Source organism: Silurus aristotelis, assembly GCF_946808225.1.
Source record: "Silurus aristotelis genome assembly, chromosome: 1".
Classification (NCBI taxonomy): domain Eukaryota; kingdom Metazoa; phylum Chordata; class Actinopteri; order Siluriformes; family Siluridae; genus Silurus; species Silurus aristotelis.
The window spans coordinates 22,410,414-22,432,203 of record NC_139574.1 but is presented as its reverse complement, the minus strand read 5'-3'; the positions used below and the strand labels follow the sequence as shown (position 1 = coordinate 22,432,203).

At 37.5% G+C, this 21,790-nt stretch overlaps 1 protein-coding gene and 1 long non-coding RNA gene across 2 annotated transcripts in view; one reads left to right on the top strand and one right to left on the bottom strand.

Annotated features, from left to right (window-relative positions):
• Positions 1-21,790, bottom strand: part of dpyda (dihydropyrimidine dehydrogenase a) — a 139,977-nt gene that overhangs the window by 58,999 nt on the left and 59,188 nt on the right. Inside the window, exons 8-13 of the mRNA XM_083550841.1 lie at positions 21,471-21,558; positions 15,407-15,514; positions 14,365-14,534; positions 12,734-12,944; positions 6,836-7,020; positions 1,982-2,197 (exon numbers count right to left, since the gene is read on the bottom strand). Of these exons, the coding sequence (XP_083406967.1) occupies positions 1,982-2,197; positions 6,836-7,020; positions 12,734-12,944; positions 14,365-14,534; positions 15,407-15,514; positions 21,471-21,558 (978 nt within the window). The remainder of the gene's footprint in view (positions 1-1,981; positions 2,198-6,835; positions 7,021-12,733; positions 12,945-14,364; positions 14,535-15,406; positions 15,515-21,470; positions 21,559-21,790) is intronic.
• Positions 15,521-18,486, top strand: LOC310732284. Its single transcript, XR_014535435.1, has 2 exons — positions 15,521-17,403; positions 17,528-18,486. It is a non-coding gene; the product is annotated as an uncharacterized lncRNA (long non-coding RNA).

Below are 21,790 nucleotides of genomic sequence, written 5' to 3'. Positions count from 1 at the left end.
AGTGTTCTCTCACTGTACCACACATGCGCTCATTCTGTAATTAGCTAGAAACATACCAAAAGTATCAATCACGGCTCCAGTGGCAATAGCTCTGATGCAAGATTAAATGTCCACATCTCTCAAAGGGGGAAAATTCTGACAGAAGACAGTCTCAGCCCCATTACCCCCCCCCCCCCCCAACACACACACACACACACACACACACACCACCACCATCCACCAACACACACACACACACACACACACACACACACACACACACAAACACACACACACACACACACACACACCAAGCCACATCTCACAGTTCACAAAGGAAGAGAAGAAAATGACACATTTTTATATTCAATACAGTTCATTAATTCTAATTAACAGTCACGCAGCTCGCCCACCCCAGCTTTGTTAGCCGCCTCTCCACCGGACCCTGTGAGTTAATTAGCAATTCTGAGCACGTCCGCGGTTAGACGAGACCCAAAAGCGTGAAGCCTCTCATATCCACAGACAATCCACCCAGCATCTCCAATACTATCAATACCACGGCAGGCTAATGTTGATCGGAGCGGCCTAGCCAAAAGCACAGGATATTAAAAAAGAAATCCCCTGTGTTTAAGGAGAATGATAGCAGAGTGCCGGCTGCTCATTCACACTGACATTAAGAACTTCTTTATCTCTTTTCCCTGGAAAAAAAAAAAAACCTTACAATCTCTCCCACTGGGCACACAATAAAGAATAATACGATTTCTGTTTACCCAGATATCAGCTGCTATTTCAGCATACACTGACAGCCAAAAGCTGCAACAGTATATTAGAGTGCAATCTGGCATCTACAAATGTCAAGAGAAAAGCAGTGTGTAGTAGAGAGAATCAAGACCAGACTGCAATGCTCACATGTATAGCATTCTACTAATGCTAAGTTCACCTAAAATAATACTATGCATGGGATTCATATGTATGAAACTGTCAATCTTTATAAGGCAAATAAGGAGGATCTCAGGCCAGCATGGTTAATGCAGCCTTGAAAAGACATCCCGATTTTCTCATGTATATGCCTGTAGTATCATCTTTACCTGACACAAACTCTTCCATTCATACAAGTTCATTTATATACATTCTCCCCACTTTTAAAGAAAAAGAACAGATCTGTTTTAAAAGCATCCAGAAAGTCTGTGAACTAATTACAGACAGCTTGAAAAAGCAGGCTCAATGCCATCACTCACACACACATCAGATGTGCAAAAAATAGTACTATCACTCTATGCATAGCACTCATAGTGGTTAGTAATTAACTATATGGAGAGGATAAGAGGTCAGAATAAACAAACCATTTTGCTCTATTTCTTGTACTTTCCCTCTGTCAGAAGCATATGTAAGTCTTCAGTGTTGCTATAGAGATGTCTGTCACAAGTCCCTTGCATTTGCCATCCGCCTGCTTCTTTCTTTTTTAATCCTTCATTTTTTATTTCTATCTCTAGCTCTGCTGATAACTAACTGCACCTAAAGTAGCACAAACCAAACATATGTTACTGATTAACATTCACACCACCAGTCATATGGTATGTGCAACAACATAGATATTCAAGTAAATTTTTTTTCTGGTGTTTTTTCATTTGTACGTTTTATCTCACTGGACTGAGCAGAGCCGAACGGGTCAAATCATGAACGCAAGACACGTTCTTATTATTTTCTGATATTTTAAGAAAAATAAATAAAGATATTATTTCCATCTGCAGTAAGTGTGTATCATATATGGACTACATAGATTTAGGCACACTTAATTTATATAAAAATGATTGTATTTAATGAATGTACAAAAGCTGATTTGGTAAATTCATGTTGTTGCATTATGTGATACAGGGAACCCACATTCTCTGTGTCATTTTGAATGAAAACATTATCCATTGCAAACATAATCAAACCGAAATTCACTTTCATCCGGACTTTTGTTTCTTCTTTGATAAAGTTTGGGCTCTAAAATGAGTACCTTGTCAAGGCTGAAGGTCTTGGTGAGGGCAAAGCCCCAGCCTTGCTCAAAGGCTCTGCGTATCATCGCCGCACTGGTGGTGGGTGGAGCACTGGCCAAGCCAAATGGGTTTGGGAATTTAATTCCACACACTTCCACGCTGATGTCCACGGTGTCAATGGGTGAGTAGAACTGAGGTAGTCTTGGCTTACTGCTAACCGTTTGCCCATGGATGGCCTACAAAGAGAAACATTCACATTTCAAGTTTTGTATCTAAGCGTTAAATTTGATAGTGGATCACTTTTTCATGTGAACAGTCCCACAAGGCTGGTTGCTTTCTGTATGAATGCAGATTGCTAAAGGTTATTTTAATTTTCATTCTAAGGCGCACAGTCACACGTGTGTACAGCAACAATAGGCCAGCACATAGGGTTGAGGAGATTTGAAGACATTTTTGGGTGCATTGTTTACTGAGGCCCGCTGTGACACAGAGGATGCAAAACCACAGTTAGACATCAGTTCTCACTTTAATTAGCCTTGCGTTTATGAAGCACTTAACATTGCTTTTGTAATGATGTTGTGGTTGTATAATGAACAAGGGGGTGTCACGCGGAAAGAGAAGAAGCATGCAAACATGACAGCACTCCATACTCCACCGAGGCTGCATCAGACACAGAACAAATACAGAGCGAAAGAGTCTAGTCTCCATAGTTCCCCCAACACATCAAGAAGAGAAAAAAACCGCAAAACGTGACAAGAGAGTGCACATCAAGCAGTCGTGTAGTCAACTTTTATTTTCCGAAGAGGTCTTTGGCATAAAATTACTGTAATTGCAATGATTTGTTATTTAAGATGTCACTATAATTAGTGTCAAATATTATTGAATAAAAAGGTATGGTAAACGATTTAATTGAAGGTTCAGTACTATACCATATATTTAGAAATACATAGTATACTATTAAAATTTATTTAAACAGTGGATATGCAATGCATCCGGAAAGTTTTCACAGCGTTTCACTTTTTCCACATTTTATGTTACAGCCTTATTCCAAAATGGATTAAAATCATTTTTTTTGCCAGAATTCTTCAAACTAAACCCCATAGTGCCAAAGTGAAAAAAAAGTTTGAAATAGTTTGTTTGAAATCTTTGCAAATTCATAAAAAATAAAAAAAATAAAGAAAAAATAAAAAATCACATGTAAGTATGACACATGACAGCATGCCTGGAATTTGCCAAAAGGCGTCTGAAAGACTCTCAGATCATGAGAAACACAATTCTCTGGTCTAATGAAACAAAAATTTAGCATCATGTCTGGAGGAAACCAGCTACTGCTCATCACTTGGCCAATACCATTCCTACAGTGAAGCATGGTGGTGGCAGCATCATGCTATGGGGATGTTTTTTTTTAGCAGCAGGAGAGACTAGTCAGGATCGAGGGATAGATGAATGCAGCAATGTACAGAGGTATCCTTAATGAAAACCTGGACCTCAAACTGGGGCGACGGTTCATTTTTTTCAATAGGATAACGACCCTAAGCACACAGCCAAGATAACAACGGAGTGGTTACGGGACGACACTGTGAATGTCTTTGAGTGCCCCAGCCAGGGCCCAGACTTGAACCAGATTAAACCTGAACATCTCTGGGGAGATCTGAAAATGGCTGTGCACCGATGCTCCCCGTCTAACCTGATGGAACCTGAGAGGTTCTGCAAAGAAGAATAGGAGAAACTGCCCAAAAATAGGTGTGCCAAGCTTGTAGCTTATACTCAAAAGGACTTTACGCTGTACAAAAAAGTATTGAGCAAAGGCTGTGAATAGTAATGTACAAGTGATTTTTTTTATTATATACAGTATATATATATATATATATATATATATATATATATATATATATATATATATATATATATATATATATATATATATATATATATACAGTGTATATATATATATATATATATATATATATATATATATATATATATATATATATATATATATATGTATATATATATATATATATATATATATATATTTTTTTTTTTTTTATTATTTTTTTTTAATATACATTTGCACAGATTTCAAACAAACTTTCACTTTCAACTTACATGTTGTCATTATAGGGTATTGTTTGTAGAATGTAGAGGAAATTGAATTTAATTGGAAAAAGTGAAGTGCTGTAAATACTTTTGGGATGCACAGTAAATTAACCAAATAAATGTATACATATTTCTATGACTTATTTCTATGATCTTATTGACTTTATAATAAGAATGTCTTAATTTTAGTCTTTTTTTTTTTTTTGTATTAGACAAGCCAATCTCAGCCAGAGTCTCAGGGATCCACTGCAGTACACAGTTTGCTGCCCTCTGCTCTCAACACTACTCAACATCTTGATAATGAGCCAAGAAAACGCAGAGGAAAACTAGTATTTTTGCAAGGCAGCGAATCCCTAGAACTGGAGTTGATCATTGCTGACAACATTCCAGATATTTCTTTCAAAAACTGTTATACTCTCTACAGTAATTACTAATGTTTATAAACATGTTTATCATTTAGAAGCAAAATGTAATTTTTTTACATCCATATTTTACTTTAGAAAAATTTCACTGTCAAACCTTAAATTAAGGTCTTAAAAAAACACAATGAAAAAAGCTTGTAGAAGCATTGTTTTCACTCTGAGGTGCTGCTAAGAGACTGCATATATCACTCAGCGACAGCAGAAATTCCTGTTTAAAAAAAGCAGCGGTTCATAGAGTTCAGCTGATCTGAGAATATTTCAAACATTAATCTGTGCACCTTTCTACAAAGTGCTCAATTCATTTCTTCTACCTCTAGTCCATTACTGTAAAAAAAAAAAAAAAAAGGCATCTTGCTGTCATTCCCTTCCTGCTACAAGTGGTAATTTTATCCACAAATAAACAGTTATCTCTGCCTTGCTCTGACCAAAGCAGCATTCGGACAATTAACCCCTGAATGAACTGTGCTAATGGGGCGAGTGCTGCACTTCAGTTTTGCCAAATGGAAGCTCGTGGAAGGGTTCAGAGACCTGCCGGAGACAAACCTGCCGACTGGCTACCCATCCCCCTACATCTAAGAGGCTACAGGGGACATTAGATTGTGTTCCCAAGTTATGTCAGTGGATGAGGTCTCGGCTAGGAGTGCAGGCTATTTGCATTTCGCTTAATGCACCTCAGTGCTTGCAATTTAAATGTTTCAAGTCTCTTTTTTTTAGTTATATAGAAGAACACTGGAAAGATATTTATATTTATTTACACTCACAGGCCGCTATATTCGAAACACCTGCATGCATGCTCATCCACGCGATTAACCAACCATATAGCAGCAGCGCAATGCATAAAATCATGTAGGTACAGGTCAAGCGTTTTAGATAATGCTCACATGAAATATCAAAAGATCTCAATTACTTTGACTGTGGCATGGCTGTTTGTGCCTAATGGGCTGGTTTGTGGATTTAAAAAAATATGCTGAACTCCAGGGATTTTGCATTGTGAGAAGTTTGTAATGTTGTAAAATCAACATAATGGCCATTAAATGTGTGTGTATATATATATATATATATATATATATATATATATATATATATATATATATATATATACATATATACATATACATACATTTAATGGCCATTATGTTGATGAAAAAGGTCAGAGCACATTGGCCAGACTGCTCTAAACAGGCATGAAGTCTATGGTAATTCAAATAACAGATTTTTAGCAGATAAGCAGATAAGTATCCCAAGATGTCAACAAATCAAAGCTTGCGGCAGAAGACCACATGAGGCCTCACATTGGGTGTATAGTCCATAGTTATAGTGGATACAGATTAACCAAATAGCTTCAGTGCACTAGCTGTATAATTTCCAATACTCTACATATTAAAAGTTACTACCACATCTCACTATTGTTGTCTGATTAGTAGAACGTGACTTTGTGTTTTTATGATTGGTGTTGATAATGAAGACATGCATGCTTTGTGAGGTTGAGAGCTGGGTTTAAAGGGTTTTAATGCTTTGTGGGGGGTTTCATGCCATCCAGTGTTTGGATGTGAGCCAGTAAATAGAGGTTAGAGGGGGGCATATGTGCTCTCCTAAGCCTCTCTGAGGGGCCTAGCCTTAGACGACATAGCCAAAGCTAAGCTAAGTGCTCTCTCTCTCTCTCTCTCTCTCTCTCTCTCTCTCTCTCTCTCTCTCTCTCTCTCTCTCTCTCTCTCTCTCTCTCTCTCTCTCTCCCTTTTTTTTTTTTTCTCTGCATGCTATTAATCCAAATATGCTTCTATTGCCAAAGCCTCAAAGGTGTGGTTTAAGGTTTATGAAAATAACAATGCATGGATTGGTAATTCCCACTCTGAGAAAAGCGCATTGCACTAAGCTACAGATTCAGAATTGTGCTGCCTTTTACAATAGTGAAAATGAATGTTTCAGTACAAAACACATTTATTTAATTCTGATTAGTTAAAAAAAAAAAAATTCATATTGAGAGACTTAAATAGTATTTAGACACACAATGCCTCTCCTACAGAGTATGCAGAAAGCCCTTGTCTTCCTAATCATATCTCCAAATCCTACTTTTTTCTTTGCCGTTTGATTTTGACAGGATTTTAATCAGAGAAACATATGGTTGGGTCTTATCATGTGTGTTAACTGCATGAATTCACTATAATTAGTATAGTATTAGTATAGTATAGTATTATAGTATTCACTATAATAACAGTAGCACAAGATGTGTGTGTGTGTGTGTGTGTGTGTGTGTGTGTGTGTGTGTGTGTGTGTGTGTGTGTGTGTGTGTGTGTAAAATAAATAAATAGCATATGAGTATGTATGTTTGTGTGCAGTGTGTGGTGCAGGCACCTGTAAGTATTTGTGAATGTGCCAGGAGGCCTGCTTGCCATCGTTGACTGACTCTACAGTAGTGTTGGCAAGGCCGGCCACGTCGCCTCCAGCAAACACCCATGGCTCACTGCACTGCATGCTCTCCAGGCTCAGCTCAGGAAGCCCCCATCTGTTTAACCTGATGGGAGCCATGGCCTCTTTCACTGGAAAGAAAGGAACAATATCAAAGTAATGCACATTCATGAGAGGAAAACCAGGTGATGTGAAACAATGGGGAAAAAAACAGAGTATGGCAGACATAGAGGCCCAGCAGAAGAAGAGCTTGATAAACTGGAAACCAGAGTGAGACTAATATGAAGTCTCTGACAAGACAAATGACAAGCAGGGTACTTTTTTCATCTGCTGCGCCCCTTTCTTTCGGCTAGGTTAATGTAACATCTCCTGATGCATTTCATTCACCGCTAGCAACGTTCACAAGGAGATACTCTGTCAAACTGCTCCACATTATAAAATGACCCCCCGCTCCTTCCATGCATACCTACACAATTCATCTTCTGTAGTCAATGCTTTTCAGCATGGATGATAGTCGGCATACATCAGTGAGGACACTTTTAAATATAGATCTAGGCAATGCGCAAAATTTGCTGCATGTGATCAGAATTATATAAAAAAAAAAAATAATAATGTAAATCATTTCTCAGTGGGTTTGAAGCAGAATTGACACCATTCTAATGTGTCAACAGACATAACAGTAATACATCTAAAATATATTAATAATGTAATTAATATATCTTTATTGGGTGAATTGAAGAAACAACGCAGAATGCAGAAAAAAGCAACAACTCTGATTGCAACGAATGATATAAAAATTTCAAATATTCATACCTTCTTAGAGACATTTTGCATGCCCCCCAAACACCACACACACACACACACACACACACACACACACACACACACACACACACACACACACACACACCACAGGGAGTTTGTTTTTCTATCTCTGTCTTATTCTCAGTGCTCTGCTCTGAGGGAGAGGAGTGGTGTATCAGGCCTCTCATACTATTAAAAGGGGCTTAAGTAAGGTAGTTTTATCTCTCTCAAGCTCTCTCTTTCTCTCACAGGCACACACACATACCCCATGGACATGCTCTGCAGATGCAGACTGCCAGGCCCCATTAACCAGAGTGATCAATGTTGGATGGAATAGAAGGAGATGCTGTGTAAAAAAGCCTTAAATAGAAGGACAAAGCAATCCAAAAGAGATCAACTCAAGTCCTATATGGCCTACAAGTTAGAGCAAAAAAATCTTTGAATATTTTGGACAAACAGAATGTGAAGCTACCCTTACAGTGTATTATAATGTTTAAAAGTGCACAGTAACAACACTCTTAGTACTCCAACCAGAATGTATCCATGGGGGCAGTGTCTACTATAAAAGTGTAGTGAGTAACGGAAAGATTATATGCAGACCTTCGGCTGGCTGGGTGGAGGTGGCGCTCTGTCTGGAGTGACATATCACTGGTACGAGTTACTCCATCATAATCCAACCCCCATTCTTTTCTCCGGAAAAAAAAAAGTTAAATGTGGCCGGGGATCTAATCATCTGCTCACTCCAGTGGGCCAACCCAGCAGATTACTAGCTAGTTTTTCCAGCCGTGTCAGCTTTTCCGGCAGCGGCTCTCTGCTGCACATCCCATACCCATACGATGAGATACTTGAGTGGGTAAGTAATTCATATATATATTTTTTTTTTTTAAGGAAGGAACACAGACTGCTGAGAGAGAAAAAAGATAACCTCTCAGCATTTTCGTCCAGCTCAACCTGGCGGCTAAAGCCAGGCGATTGAACTCAAAGTATATTGGGAGTAATTCTCTGTATGGACAAAATACAAAATGGAATGGTGGCAATTTCATCCTGTATCACCTCAAAAATGAGTCCTGTTAAAAAAAAAATCCTGTTAGAAATTTCAATCACTTTCTCAAGGGATATGCACAGTAATGATTTGTTATAAAGATTCTAGAAGGAGCTAGAACTGTGCTGGATGTCTCAAGACAGAATTTAAGAAAGAAACTTTTTGTGTTCCGAGAATCACATTTTATGGCTTCACCTGCTGTGTTACAGTTTTTCTCAGTTGATATGGAGCGTTTCTCAGATCAGAAAATAAATTCTCAAAACTCCCTTGTGCACAGAACATTTCTTGTTGCTTTGATCAAACTGCGAATGCTTTTGTACGTTAATTTAATCGATTGTGTTCATTTGTCTGCTGTTTCCTACAATATCGGTTGCTTATGTCATGTTGATCAAAATATATCATACTAGTTTTACCTAAATCGTCTCAACCCCCAAAACATCTCACCGTGAGTCCATTGCATAAGTCATGGTTAAACCAGTTGTCAGAATCGGTCATCTAAAATGTCTATTAAACTTTGTTTTGGTAAATGTTTCTTGAGTTGATGAATTGTGCAGATGACTCTTGAATTTTAATGATGACTAATGCAGGCAAATGAACGACATCAGGTAACGACAAACAGGTCAAGTGAACGGCAAACAGGTCAAAGGTGAATCTTGTGAACCTTTATTTGGCAACAGAGCAAAACACAGAATTACAATTTCTGAGAATGGATGAACAACAAAAAACTGAACGAACACTGATACAGTACAGTAAAAGTGTAAAAGCTGTCCGGTCTCTTGCAATCAATATAAATCAAATATGCAATCAAATAAATAAATTTGCGCTGCTGAAAATCATAAATGCCAAACAGAAGAAATTTTACTTTGTGCATTTCTCAATCACTGTAATTCAAACCGTAGTTTATTTAAAAAAAAATGCTGAAATTGTGAATCGTCATACTGACAACATGATTGTTTGTAAACAATGACAAAAAAACTTTTCATTCTGATTGGGATGATTTGATCATTGATACAAATACTTACTTTTGAGAGATGAACTAAGCATTTTGATAAAAGTACAGGCTTTTGCAAGGAACCCAATGTATTGTGCTGTTTGTACACCTTGTTTTGAAAATGCACTTACTGGTTTTCAGATATTAAGGATGATTCGAGAAACGCATTAAAGCAACTGAGAAAAACTAAAAAAAAAAAAAAAAAAATAGATAGATAGATAGATAGATAGATAGATAGATAGATAGATAGATAGATAGATAGATAGATAGATAGATAGATAGATAGATAGATAGATAGATAGATAGATAGATAGATAGATAGATAGATAGATATTCTGGACAAATGTTTAAGAATGAGGCAAAAAATGAAATTTATCCAGCCATGTAGAAAAGAGCAGAACGAGTGTACACTAGTCACTTTGCATTGCTACCCCTATTCATTACAGTATGATGATCTGGCTGAATAAATATGCACTTCCCAACCATGGCTAATTATAAAATCATGTAAAGCACGCACAATTTATGCTTACTTAAGTAGTACAGATATTTATACGCATATTTTGCTGCTTTAGAAAGCGAGGTATTGGCTTTGCTGGGTAACAAGTTGTGCAAAGCCAGGGCTTCTCTATGTAGGATGAATCTCATTACTGAGGCATGTCATCTCCGGTCAACTCTGGACAGCGCTATCCCCCTGTGGCATTACTCCCTGTTTATTTTGTGTGACCCTAATTGAAAATCATAGCAGGTGTGCCCTTTATCGGTGTAATCTCATTAGCAAACTTCACAAATGTGTCAGGAAGGAAGTTCTGCACGGTCGGTGGTGGTGAACATGTTGTACACAACAGCACACAGATGATCATAAAAGTTGCTGCTTACTGAAGTGGGGAGTCATGAAATGATAATGTTAATAAAAAGTGTCCCTGATTCTAAAGAGGGTGCAGTCATGTTACAGGGCATTTCGTTATCACTGGGACGACTCTGACAGCAAAGAGAGGGGGGGGGAGATTTACAATTAATAGAAAGACCTTGTTAAGATAAAATGCGTATTTAGAGAAATACAAACTACAAAAGGTTAAAAAATAGCATTTATAAAAAAAAGAAAACCTCACACATGAAGACAGTTTTACACACCAGTGTTTTCTTATACTGATGGGAATGTTGTTGCGTGTCTGTGTGATCACGTTAGTGAGATCCTACATGAATAATTCCAGGTGTAACTGCCCTATAATGGCTTGTGTTTGCTCCTGGAGGGCTGTCTGCATGTGCATCAATGCTAATCCCTTCTTCACACTGTGTTTTAAGCAGCTCTCCATTTACCAGCATATAAAACTCATTCAGGGCCATCCATCAATACACTGCCATCAGCAAAGCGAGAAGAAAAGAAAAGTCGGAAAACTTGTGCCAAGTAAAGCTAAGATGTCTCGGGCACCAGTTTTATCTCTAGTGAAAGGCTGCGTTTGAACCATAAAAAGAATCATAAAATACCTCAGGAGTAAAAAACCCATATGAAATCAAAAGTAAGAAAAAAAAAGCACTTAGACTGGCACCTGAATTCCACGTTAAACTAAATTATGTCCCACTTATCAGCCTCCCTAATTTCCATGAATACAAACGTATTATTGGTGACAGTGGGACACCTGTTTATATGGGCGCTTGCCCATTCCATCATTTAATCAGAGCACACAGGCACAGCCAAAACCATTCAGTCTAATTCAGATAAATAGAGCAGTAAAACAACACTGGCAATATGGCTGTGTCCATTTAGACACGACAAACACTTATGAGGCTGATGGGTTTATTTTAAATTCTAACCAGGCTTTAATGGTATCATGGAACATATAGATGACCACAAGGTAAAATACTCCACATAAACAAATACACACAATAGTCATATAATGTGTGTACAATTATACTGCAATTTCCCCTTTCTGATTGGCTGGCAGGTCTACACTGACGCGCTCTAAAGCAGATAAACATAAAAAGTTAATTACAGTTATTAAGTCTAATAATAGACTAAAAGACTGAATAATAATAAAAAAAAATACACACACCTGTTAAAAACTGCAGGTTTTTGTGATGTCAGATGTTTTTTTTTTTTTTTTTCTAAATATAGCAACCAGCAAAAGTCAACTGAAGGACAGAAAAAAGACTTTCAGATAACATTTTTATCTGTATTTAGCTGTCCATACAGATCATGTTTCATTGATATAAATGTGCATTTGGGCATTTCCCAGATAAAGACAGTGTGCTACTATAACAATATATGCAAAAACAAGCAACACAACCAGATGCGAATTTGTCGCATTACGTGCATAGTGACTTTGGTGCACTACATACTGTACATGTGCTGTACATTATATTTACTGTACATACTGTACATTTGCTGTACATTATATTTACTGTACATACTGTACATTTACTGTACATTTACTGTACATTTCATTTACATTATGTGTGTAATGCACACTATACATTATATGGACAAAAGTATTGGGACACCTGACTTTCTCATCCATATGTGGTTCTTTCCCAAACTATTACACACAATTAGCACACAATTACACAGGGTGTCTTTGGAAGAAGTAGCACGACATTTTCCCTTCACTTAAACTAGGGGACCCAAATCTGTTCCTGCAAGACAATACCCCTGTGCACAAAGCAAACTCTATGAAGACATGGATTACATGGTTTGGAGCATGGCTTGCTATAGAACCCTGACCTCAACCCTGCTGAACACCGTTGAGATGAATTAGAACACTGACTGCACCCCAGGCCTCCTCACCTCACCTACATCAGTAACTGACTGACAGTAACTAACACCCTTGTGTCTATATGAGCAGAAATCTCCACAAACACACTCCAAAATCTAGTGGAACATCTCTCCAGAGGAGTGGAATTATAAGAGCAAAATTGGGACTACATTTGGAATGCAATTCTCCAAAAGCACATTATAAATGATGGTAGTGTTATAGACAAGATATTTCCTGCTTGAAATCAAAAATCCTACCTTTAGAGTCACTCAGCACAGAGCCGAAAGCACTAATGATGAAGTCAGCTTTGAGGCGAATGATCTGCTCGCTGTCCTCAATCCATTCGCCGGTCTCGGTTTGCTCCGTTCGGCAGAACTCCATGCCGTGCACTAGGCCCTCCTTCAGTATTACCTCCCTCGGTGACAGAAAAGGCAGGAACTCGCACTTCTCTTCCTTTGCCAGTTCCATCTGTGTACACAGCAGAGTAGATTCAACACTTCAACACAACCAACGAGTTACATTTCAGTGTAGTGTTTTAGTGAAGGCAGCGTTTAATTTGGCCATTGTGAAAAGACATGCAATGTGGCGATATGGCAAACAGCTTGGGAATTGTGTGTGTCTGTGGCCCAGTTGGCAAAATGATAGCAACAAAGCACTTTTTTTAATGCCAAGGAAATAGCTGATTATTCTGTTCATAATAAAACAAAGAGGATTTCTATAAACACGGTAAAAAAAATTTAGGGAAACAAGCTTGAGACTTGGTTTTATATTAATGGAAACCAAATAGCAAAAAAAAATAAAATAAAATAAAAAAAAAAAAAAAAAGGTCTCTTGAATTAGAGCTGCACCTAATTCTAAAAAGAAGTAGCCATGCAGAGATGTCTTTTCCATTCAACAATTTCTTGCATAAATTACCTTGGCTCACATCAACACATATAATTGACATAACTTTAAGTGTTTTTTTTTCCTTTCTTTCTTTTCCATTAGAATTACTTACACCTACACGTGTTCTAAGCCAATCTACCTTATAAACAAGCTTAATTAGTTCAGGGTGATGGAAGCGGCATAGCTGAGCATAGCTGCAGCTGGCTGAAAACAGATGCGAATAATTACCTTACTTTTTTCCAGTTTCTTTAAGTTATTTCTATCATTCGCATGGCAGCGTGATGTAGGCGGTGAGAAGGCAACACAATGCGTGACAAAAGTAAACTCCAAAAAGAGTTAAGAATAGACATATTCAATTAACATATTACCTAGATCAGTACGTCAATATCATTTTCTCTTGGCCTGTACTTTTCTAACTTTACCACACACATGCAAACAAAGGTGGAATATTCTAATTCGGCGACACAAAAATAACTTTCATTAATGATGTCTGTCAAAGTACTGAGAACTAAGTTCACTGTTTCTAATAGAGGTCCTTTTTTTTTTCTCTCCATAAGCACAGCTAATTAAATTTGAAAAAAATTGGTATGCTTTTTCACTTTTTAGCTCTTACACGTCTCTCTCAAAGCCAACCCTAAATAAAGATGGTAATGCCGTCAGTTAAGTAACTGACAGCATTTCCAGAGGAACCAGAAGAGAGCAAAGTATGCCTCTCTTTCTCATTTTGAGTAAAGGAAGATTTTGACAGTAATCTCCCCCTAAAATCAAAGACAAGTCTCTGCTATAAATAATAAAAAAGAAGCTTAAGAGAGGTGTCAGTGGACCAGAGAAAGAAGGTGAGGACATTCTCACGAATGTCTTAATAAACCCCCTGTGCTAGGCTCCTTTCACAAGACCAAATATTAATAAGCTCCTGCCTGCTGTTGACTTTTCCACTCCCTCCCCAGTCCTTTTGCATCAAGACTGTCTGTCTTTCTCTCTCTCTCTCTACTTATCTCCTCACCTCTTCAGGGACTGCACGGATGTTGGTGAAGCCACGTCTGAACACCACATAGACCCGGCGTGCTCCGCAGCGCAGGGCAGAGGTGGCACAGTCAAAGGCGGTGTCTCCTGCGCCCAGGACAATCACAGAGCCATGGAGCTGAGGCAGCACTGAGCGGCAGCTACACATTCCTAATCCCCAGAAAGGACAAGAAAATGAGAGAAAACAAGCTGGGAAGTGAGTAAAAGGGAGAAAAACGAAATTTCTCTCGCTGAACCGTTCCCACTTAACTGCTCAAAATTGCATCATGGAGTCCTAAGATACAATGTGTCCCTATCAAATAATTCTGCTGCAATGACAGGCAGGTCTCCTTTTTCTGGAAATGTCCTTATATCTGTAATTTCATAGCCTGCACGGCTTTTTTTTGTCCTATCTTGATAGAGATGACTAGCCGTTCTACTGAATGCAGCTGATTTCAACCTATGATAATGCACACTACTAAAACATTGATCTGTTTAGACCCTTCTGCATTCTTAAAAAAAAATATATGGATCCACAAAAGCACAGACTGAAAATGTATTGCTTAATTTCAGACTGTTTCTTCATATACAGTACATACAGTATGCCATAAACCTGTCTATATTCCGAGCACACAAATTGTTTTACTCAGCCATCACTGATAAATGCATATTCATGTTATATATCATGTGATAAAGGCTCTACACTTGTATCACTGATATATATTATTATTATAGGTGCAGGTTTTAAAAAAATCACATATTTAAAACAGAAAAGTCAGTGGAGCTGTACATGACCATGGCAAGTCGCTCAATTGAAGTAAGCATGAATAGTCTTGTATCTCATAGTTGGCATTCTTTTACTCAGTATCTTGGAACTTTTCATAGACGCTTTATAGCACACATGTTTTAAAGCGTTCTTAGCATTCTGACGTGCCTCAGAATTGAAAAGGGCACTTCCAAAGATTTCAAGGACATGCAGCGCAGAATGCTAAAAATAATAATAATACTCTTTGCAAAACAGAATTTTTCCTCTGGTTCTTTACCTAGTTTGCTGGCCTTGGCAACTAGTGGAAGAAAATCCTTGGAGGTATAAAATCCTTTCTCCACAGAGAGGCCTTCAAAGATTTTGTGCCTGTTAGCTTGAGGTAGACCTGTAGTTAAAAAAAACCACACATGAATAGCCGCTGTAATAAATAAAACAGAACAATAATGATTAAGGTAGTAAATGATTCAACTGTTCCCAGAGAAAGGAGGTTGCCCTCTGTCTTACACACACACACACACACTCAAAGTATCAAAAATCCCAGTGCCATGCTTTCTGCTTCAAAGATCTGCTTCTGCTCTGTATACCACCATTAACCTCATCACACTACCTTGTCATTATCCTTGTGGTAGACATTTAAGCAATATTTAAATACAAGCTTCAGAAATGGGTAACAAAGCTTCTGATTTTTCCTAACCTGTCATTATTACTTCCATTCAAAAGAAACAGATGGTAATAAGGCTGGATCTTGGGGCACGAAATTTTTTATTTAAGAGGTGTTTAAAAGCAGCAAATACAGATTATTACCTGATCCGAATTCATTCCAAACATGATTACGAAGGCTTTTCGCGAGGAATCAAAATTTTCTAGTGTAGAAAGATGAGAACTGCCTGAGATGCACTTTTTATCTGGAGAGAAAGCCGAAGCTCAGCATATTGAACTGTTAAGTGATTGAGAGAGGGAAGTGCGAAAGTGTCTCCTGTCAAAATCAATTAGCTTTTTCTGCATACACTTCAGCGTTAATTCGATTTCAAGAAAATGCCCTGGCAAAGTTCTGCATTACAACACGCTTTAATGGATCTTATTGTCTCTAATTCTCCACTCGGACACTTTTCGCCCAATTTGTGCAGATCGTGGAGGCACATGGAATGTTAGCATGATGAATTCTCTCTCACACTGATCTTGTTAGCTTCACTTTCCTAATTTAGACTTTTTTTTGGCTTGGAAAACCATGGCCATGATGCTTTTCGAAGAGATTAATGCATACCCCATGATTAAGAAAGTTACACTCATTATGCATGAAACTAGTCATTAAATCATACAGTAATTAGGTAGCCACATTTCATCAAGACAAAATCACACCTTCGCCATCATCAATAACACAGTAATTAGCGAGCGTTTCGAATGTTAGTCACACCAAGGAAAGCCTGCATTTCTGTTCCCAAGGATTATCACTTATCAACCACCTAATCAGACTGCCAACCCTGTTAGAGGTGATGTATACTGGCAACTGCCATATTATATGCCTTAAAAAGAATCTACAGCATATGTCAAACATAAGGCATATATAGGAGTAGCATTATGAAGTATTATTACTGCTGTGTAAATGTACAAGTGCTCCAATCCAAAGAACAGAAAGCACAATTTGCATATAAAATAATGACCTTTATCAGCTGACATGCTGAAAACTTGGATATGAACACCCTATCAGTTAAAATATTTTTAAAATAACATTACCGTACATTACCTTTACACCTGGGACCAATTATTGAGTCAATATAAGTACCGTACATTTAAACTTTTTTACATTAAAAGAACAACGTTTTTTTTTTCTTAAACACCCCCTGCTACATGGAAACTACTAATAAAACTATTAAAATGCAAAAATCACAAATCTGTTTTAACTTTAACCAGTTTCACACTATAACTCAAGCCACAGTGATACTACTCTCAAAAAGGAGGCTGTTTATGTACAGTAATCTTTCAGGTGTAAAAAAAAAAAACCCTTTACATGCTGCGTATACTCGACAGCACGCTTCCTCAAAAAGAAGCTCAGAATGCAGCGAATTTCTAGTGCATTCTCCTACATATAAAATGGCCAGCGGCGCATGAGTAACATGAACAAACAAAAGCATCTGCAACTTCATCATGGCTGACTTCCTCTGAGCACACTCTTTATGCTAGCGCTGAAGAATCCAGAAGTTATGGCACATTAACCTTTCCAGTCATTTCATCCCGTGCTGACAGGTAGGATACGGCATACTGCTATCCATTAACGTTCCCTGCCGGATAAAAAAAAAAGAAATCTTCAAGGAACTAAATAAATAAATAAATAAATAAATAAATAAATAAATAAATAAATAAATAAATAAATAAATAAGAAGAGAAGGAACTTAGGCAGCATGCCTTGACAAAGCAGATTTGAACAAAAGCCTGCCTGTGTGTGACAGCTCTTTTTGCACGTAATGTGTCTCCATTTGTCCTGAGCCACTCGGCGTTCCACTCTGCACTGACTTCTGCGTGGAGCTGTGCTGCATCAGGCATGCGCCGAGGCCTCTTTCTTTATTAAAAATCAAAAAACGATAAATCATCTGTTGGGAAATTCTTCACTACTGTGCAGGCACTCCATCGTTAATCATGCGTTATCAGTGGGCATCAGCAAGAGGGAGACGGAGCAGGGTGATCTCAGCTACCTTCATCCACTGAGCAGTCCCTGACCCCTCTCACCCTTATGAATTGCACAGAGATGAACAAGCGACCAAGGCCACTGTGTCGAATAATGCAAAGTCACACTAAGTGTATTAAGTTTTAACATAAATAAAGACCTCACAGGCAATAAATGCCCTCTTTCTGACGTATTCATTAACCTTGTCTTTAGTAAAGAAGGGCATTCCCAAATAGAACACACTGAGAAAATGGCCTTTTCCCCCCATTTTGTATAGAAGTTAATCAATCTCACACTATTCTGATAAATAAAAAATAAAAAAATTACTGCGACTCTCGACTGTCTGCTTTGAACAGAGATTTCAAAGCCTATCCAGACAAGCTTTTGAGGCAAAATCGTGAAGCCTTGTGAAATGTGTAATGTAAAATCTATTGACTGACTACGAGTCAGTAATGACCATGGAAAGCACTAAGCAACTATTGATTGTCCTGCTTTTTTGAATAACCAAGCTTTCATAATTACAATACCTGAACAGCTGAAACTTTGACATACTCAATATTACCTTGTTTTTCCTGCGCCTTTGTGTATTGATCAACACATCTTTGTGTTCCTGTTTCCTGCAGTTATTAAAAATGTTTGCCTGGCTTTCTATTTATATTAATGCATAAAAATAATATTGCATAGGTTCTCCACAAGGATGTGCACTGTCCCTGCACTAGTCATTATTATGTATGCAAATGCTTGAAATACTGGAGATCCTGGGCTATGAAGAGCTGCATGTAATAGAGTATTTACATTTTTTACTTGAACACGTCTTGACACTTTTTTTGCACATCATGTTCTATGTGTTGAAAATGAAGTATTGCCTGAAGTGTATAAATCAAAGTAAAAACAAATTTAATGCTGAAAATAAATAAATAACGAAAGACAAAAAAAAAATTACATTTTGGAACTGGTCTCTTCAAGTCCAGTAAGCAGGGACCATTATGTGTGAATCCAAACAAATAAAACTTCATTACAGTTTACAGTGCAGCACAGCGGCTAATTCCATCTTTTAAGCAACTCAACCTCTGAGTCAGCTTCTTAAGCCTATAGCTCAGAAACAATTCTCTTATCGGCCTCCCTCAAACCGCCTCCCATTTAGCCTACTGCCAGGAAAGAAATTTGCATGCCAATCCATGTCTGAGAATGACATTTAAAAAGCCTGTAAAAGACCGGTGTGAAATTACAGAAATTAATTGCAAACACCCTTCGCTTTCATTTTCTCCACAAATTGAAATTCCTTTACCACTTTTGTACAAAAAAAATAAATAAATACAATCCAAATATGGTCCCCGTAAACATCCCACCATAATTAGGATGTTACTATCAAAGTACTGAAGCAATGTTCATTGTTGGCACAACGAATTATAGAGAATTTATATCGGGAATTAAAGAGTGTTTATAGACAGAATTATAGAGCAAAGTATAGAGGAATCACTGCATTATTATGCCTCACATTCGTATAGAATGCATAAGTTATTTACAAGTAACAACGTGATCTCAACATTAAAGACATATAGGTACAATATGTGTGATGCACAAAAAGGTGTACAAATTACAAATAAAGTTATTGCTGGTACACTATAATGAACTAGGAAGAAATATAGCAGTTGTTAAAATGACGTTAATTTCACATGCATTCACGCCTTCAGCTGCTTTTAAAAAAATAAATTGCCCTGGGTATTCTGTAGGTCACTATCCACAGAAACTATATATTACTGACAATATTTATAATGATGATTGTTTATCTAGATGGCAATATAGGCTAGGTAGAGCTGGTAAGAATGTTTCGTGGTCTCTTTAGTAATCATTTTCCTAATTAGGAAGAACATTTTGATATTTTATCATTTGAAATGCATCACAAAGCACCTCACTTGTTTACTTTAGTGGATAAGAATTATATTGATGACTTCTACCATCTAGTGAGAAAGTAAATTAAAATAAACCCTAAAACAAAAAACAAATAGTTCCAGTAGATGAGCATGCTGGTGCTGAACAAGAAAATAAAGGCAGAATAACCTATAAACTAAACTCTGGACTCTACTGGCATAGCCAATATGATAATCAAAAATTGATTCAGAAAGCCAGAGGTTATATATTATGTAATGTGCTATTTCGAGGTCAGCACAAAACACAAGAAACACAGAGAGAAGCTCTTATTTTAAATTACAAACACTGCAAGACTGAGGGCACTACCAACAGTGTATTTTAGTTCTTGATCAAAAAATACTATTTTACTCTTCTATTCAATGCAGGATGGAAGACAGTGGTAACCTTTTAAAGCAGCTCCTGTCTCACGAGATGTTATAGCTTACTTATATTACCTTTATTAAGCTTTTCTACTTGTTTATCGGTTACTCAAGTCTGCTGCTTGTATTAATAATGTTTACAGCCACACTGCCCTATATATATATATATATATATATATATATATATATATATATATATATATATATATATATATATATATATATATATATATATATACTGATCAGGTATAACATTATGACCACTGACAGGTGAAGTGAATAACACGGTTATCTCTTCATCATGGCACCTGTTAGTGGGTGGGATAGAGAGTTTTGTCTTTTACTTGCCCAGTTGCAAGCCTTCTACACAGCTGTTTCTGTTTCATTTAATGACTGTGTTTCAACTTACATATAATATTTGATGATCATTAGCACCTGCTTATATGTACCTGATTGATTTATTGGACTCTGATAAATAAGAAGTCATGGTAACTTTTGGCAGTGGGTGGCACAACTAGCATTCCACATTCAACAGCTACTCAGCTGTCTTGCTAAAATGAAATTAGACAAGAATGGGACAACATTCTTTTTCCTAAACTTGAGCAACTTGTCTCCTCAGTAGGTAGAGAGAGAGAGAGAGAGAGAGAGAGAGAGAGAGAGAGAGAGAGAGAGAGAGAGAGAGAGAGAGAGAGAGAGAGAGAGAGAGAGAGAGAGAGAGATAGATAGATAGATAGATAGATAGATAGATAGATAGATAGATAGATAGATAGATAGATAGATAGATAGATAGATAGATAGATAGATAGATAGATAGATAGATAGATAGATAGATAAAAGGGTACAAAATGTGTGTACGTATTAATTAGCTAATTTACATTTTTTTTTTTTATTTTGCAAAAAAAAATTGTTAGGTTGTTGACCTACCAGGCTTTACTCAATCCTGTATGCACAGACAGTACAGGGAAGAATGTTACTCGAAGTGTTGGGCTTTGTTAATAAAGCCTGATGTCTTTAGGAGAACAAGTGAGAGCAGTGAATAGCTCAGTGGGGTAGCAGACAAGAGGTACCTGACAGGCGATGCAAAAAGCAGTGGGTGAACTCAGTATGTGCTGTTAGGTTAGCCTGGCTGGACAATGACGAGTGAATGGAGTTCCCAGCAGAGTCTGAGCTCTGAGGGGGAGCCATTGGGGAGCAAATCATCTCCAGGCATTCACACAAGAATGAGCCACCTGGTCTGTAAACTGCTTTCAGCACACTCATTTATTCTCACTTTGTGTCTATGTGTGTGAGTGTGTGTGTGAGTGTGAGTGTGAGTGTGAGTGTGTGTGTGTGTGTGTGTGGGCAGGCAGAAGCTCAAGAAGAGTAGTGCAAAAATGTTATAAACTGACCAATTCCAATGAAGACAGCTTTGTATCCCTGCTCTTTCAGTGACTGGAGTGTCATTCCATCTTGGCCTAGTCCTTTCTCACAGATGATCTGATGGAGAAAGGGGTCAGTGCACAGAAAATATTGAGAATGAAAATTGGGTATTCTTAGGTTAGACAGAGGCTAATAAAGGTGCTAGTAACATATTTGGTCACAGCTGTATGCCTGGAGATAGAGGGTGTGTTTGTAACTTATAAACCAGTCAATATGACTATGAGACAAGCTTGAAGCACAGCAGGTCTGTTTCTACCCTCCCCTTGACTTTTTACTGGAACGGTGAGCA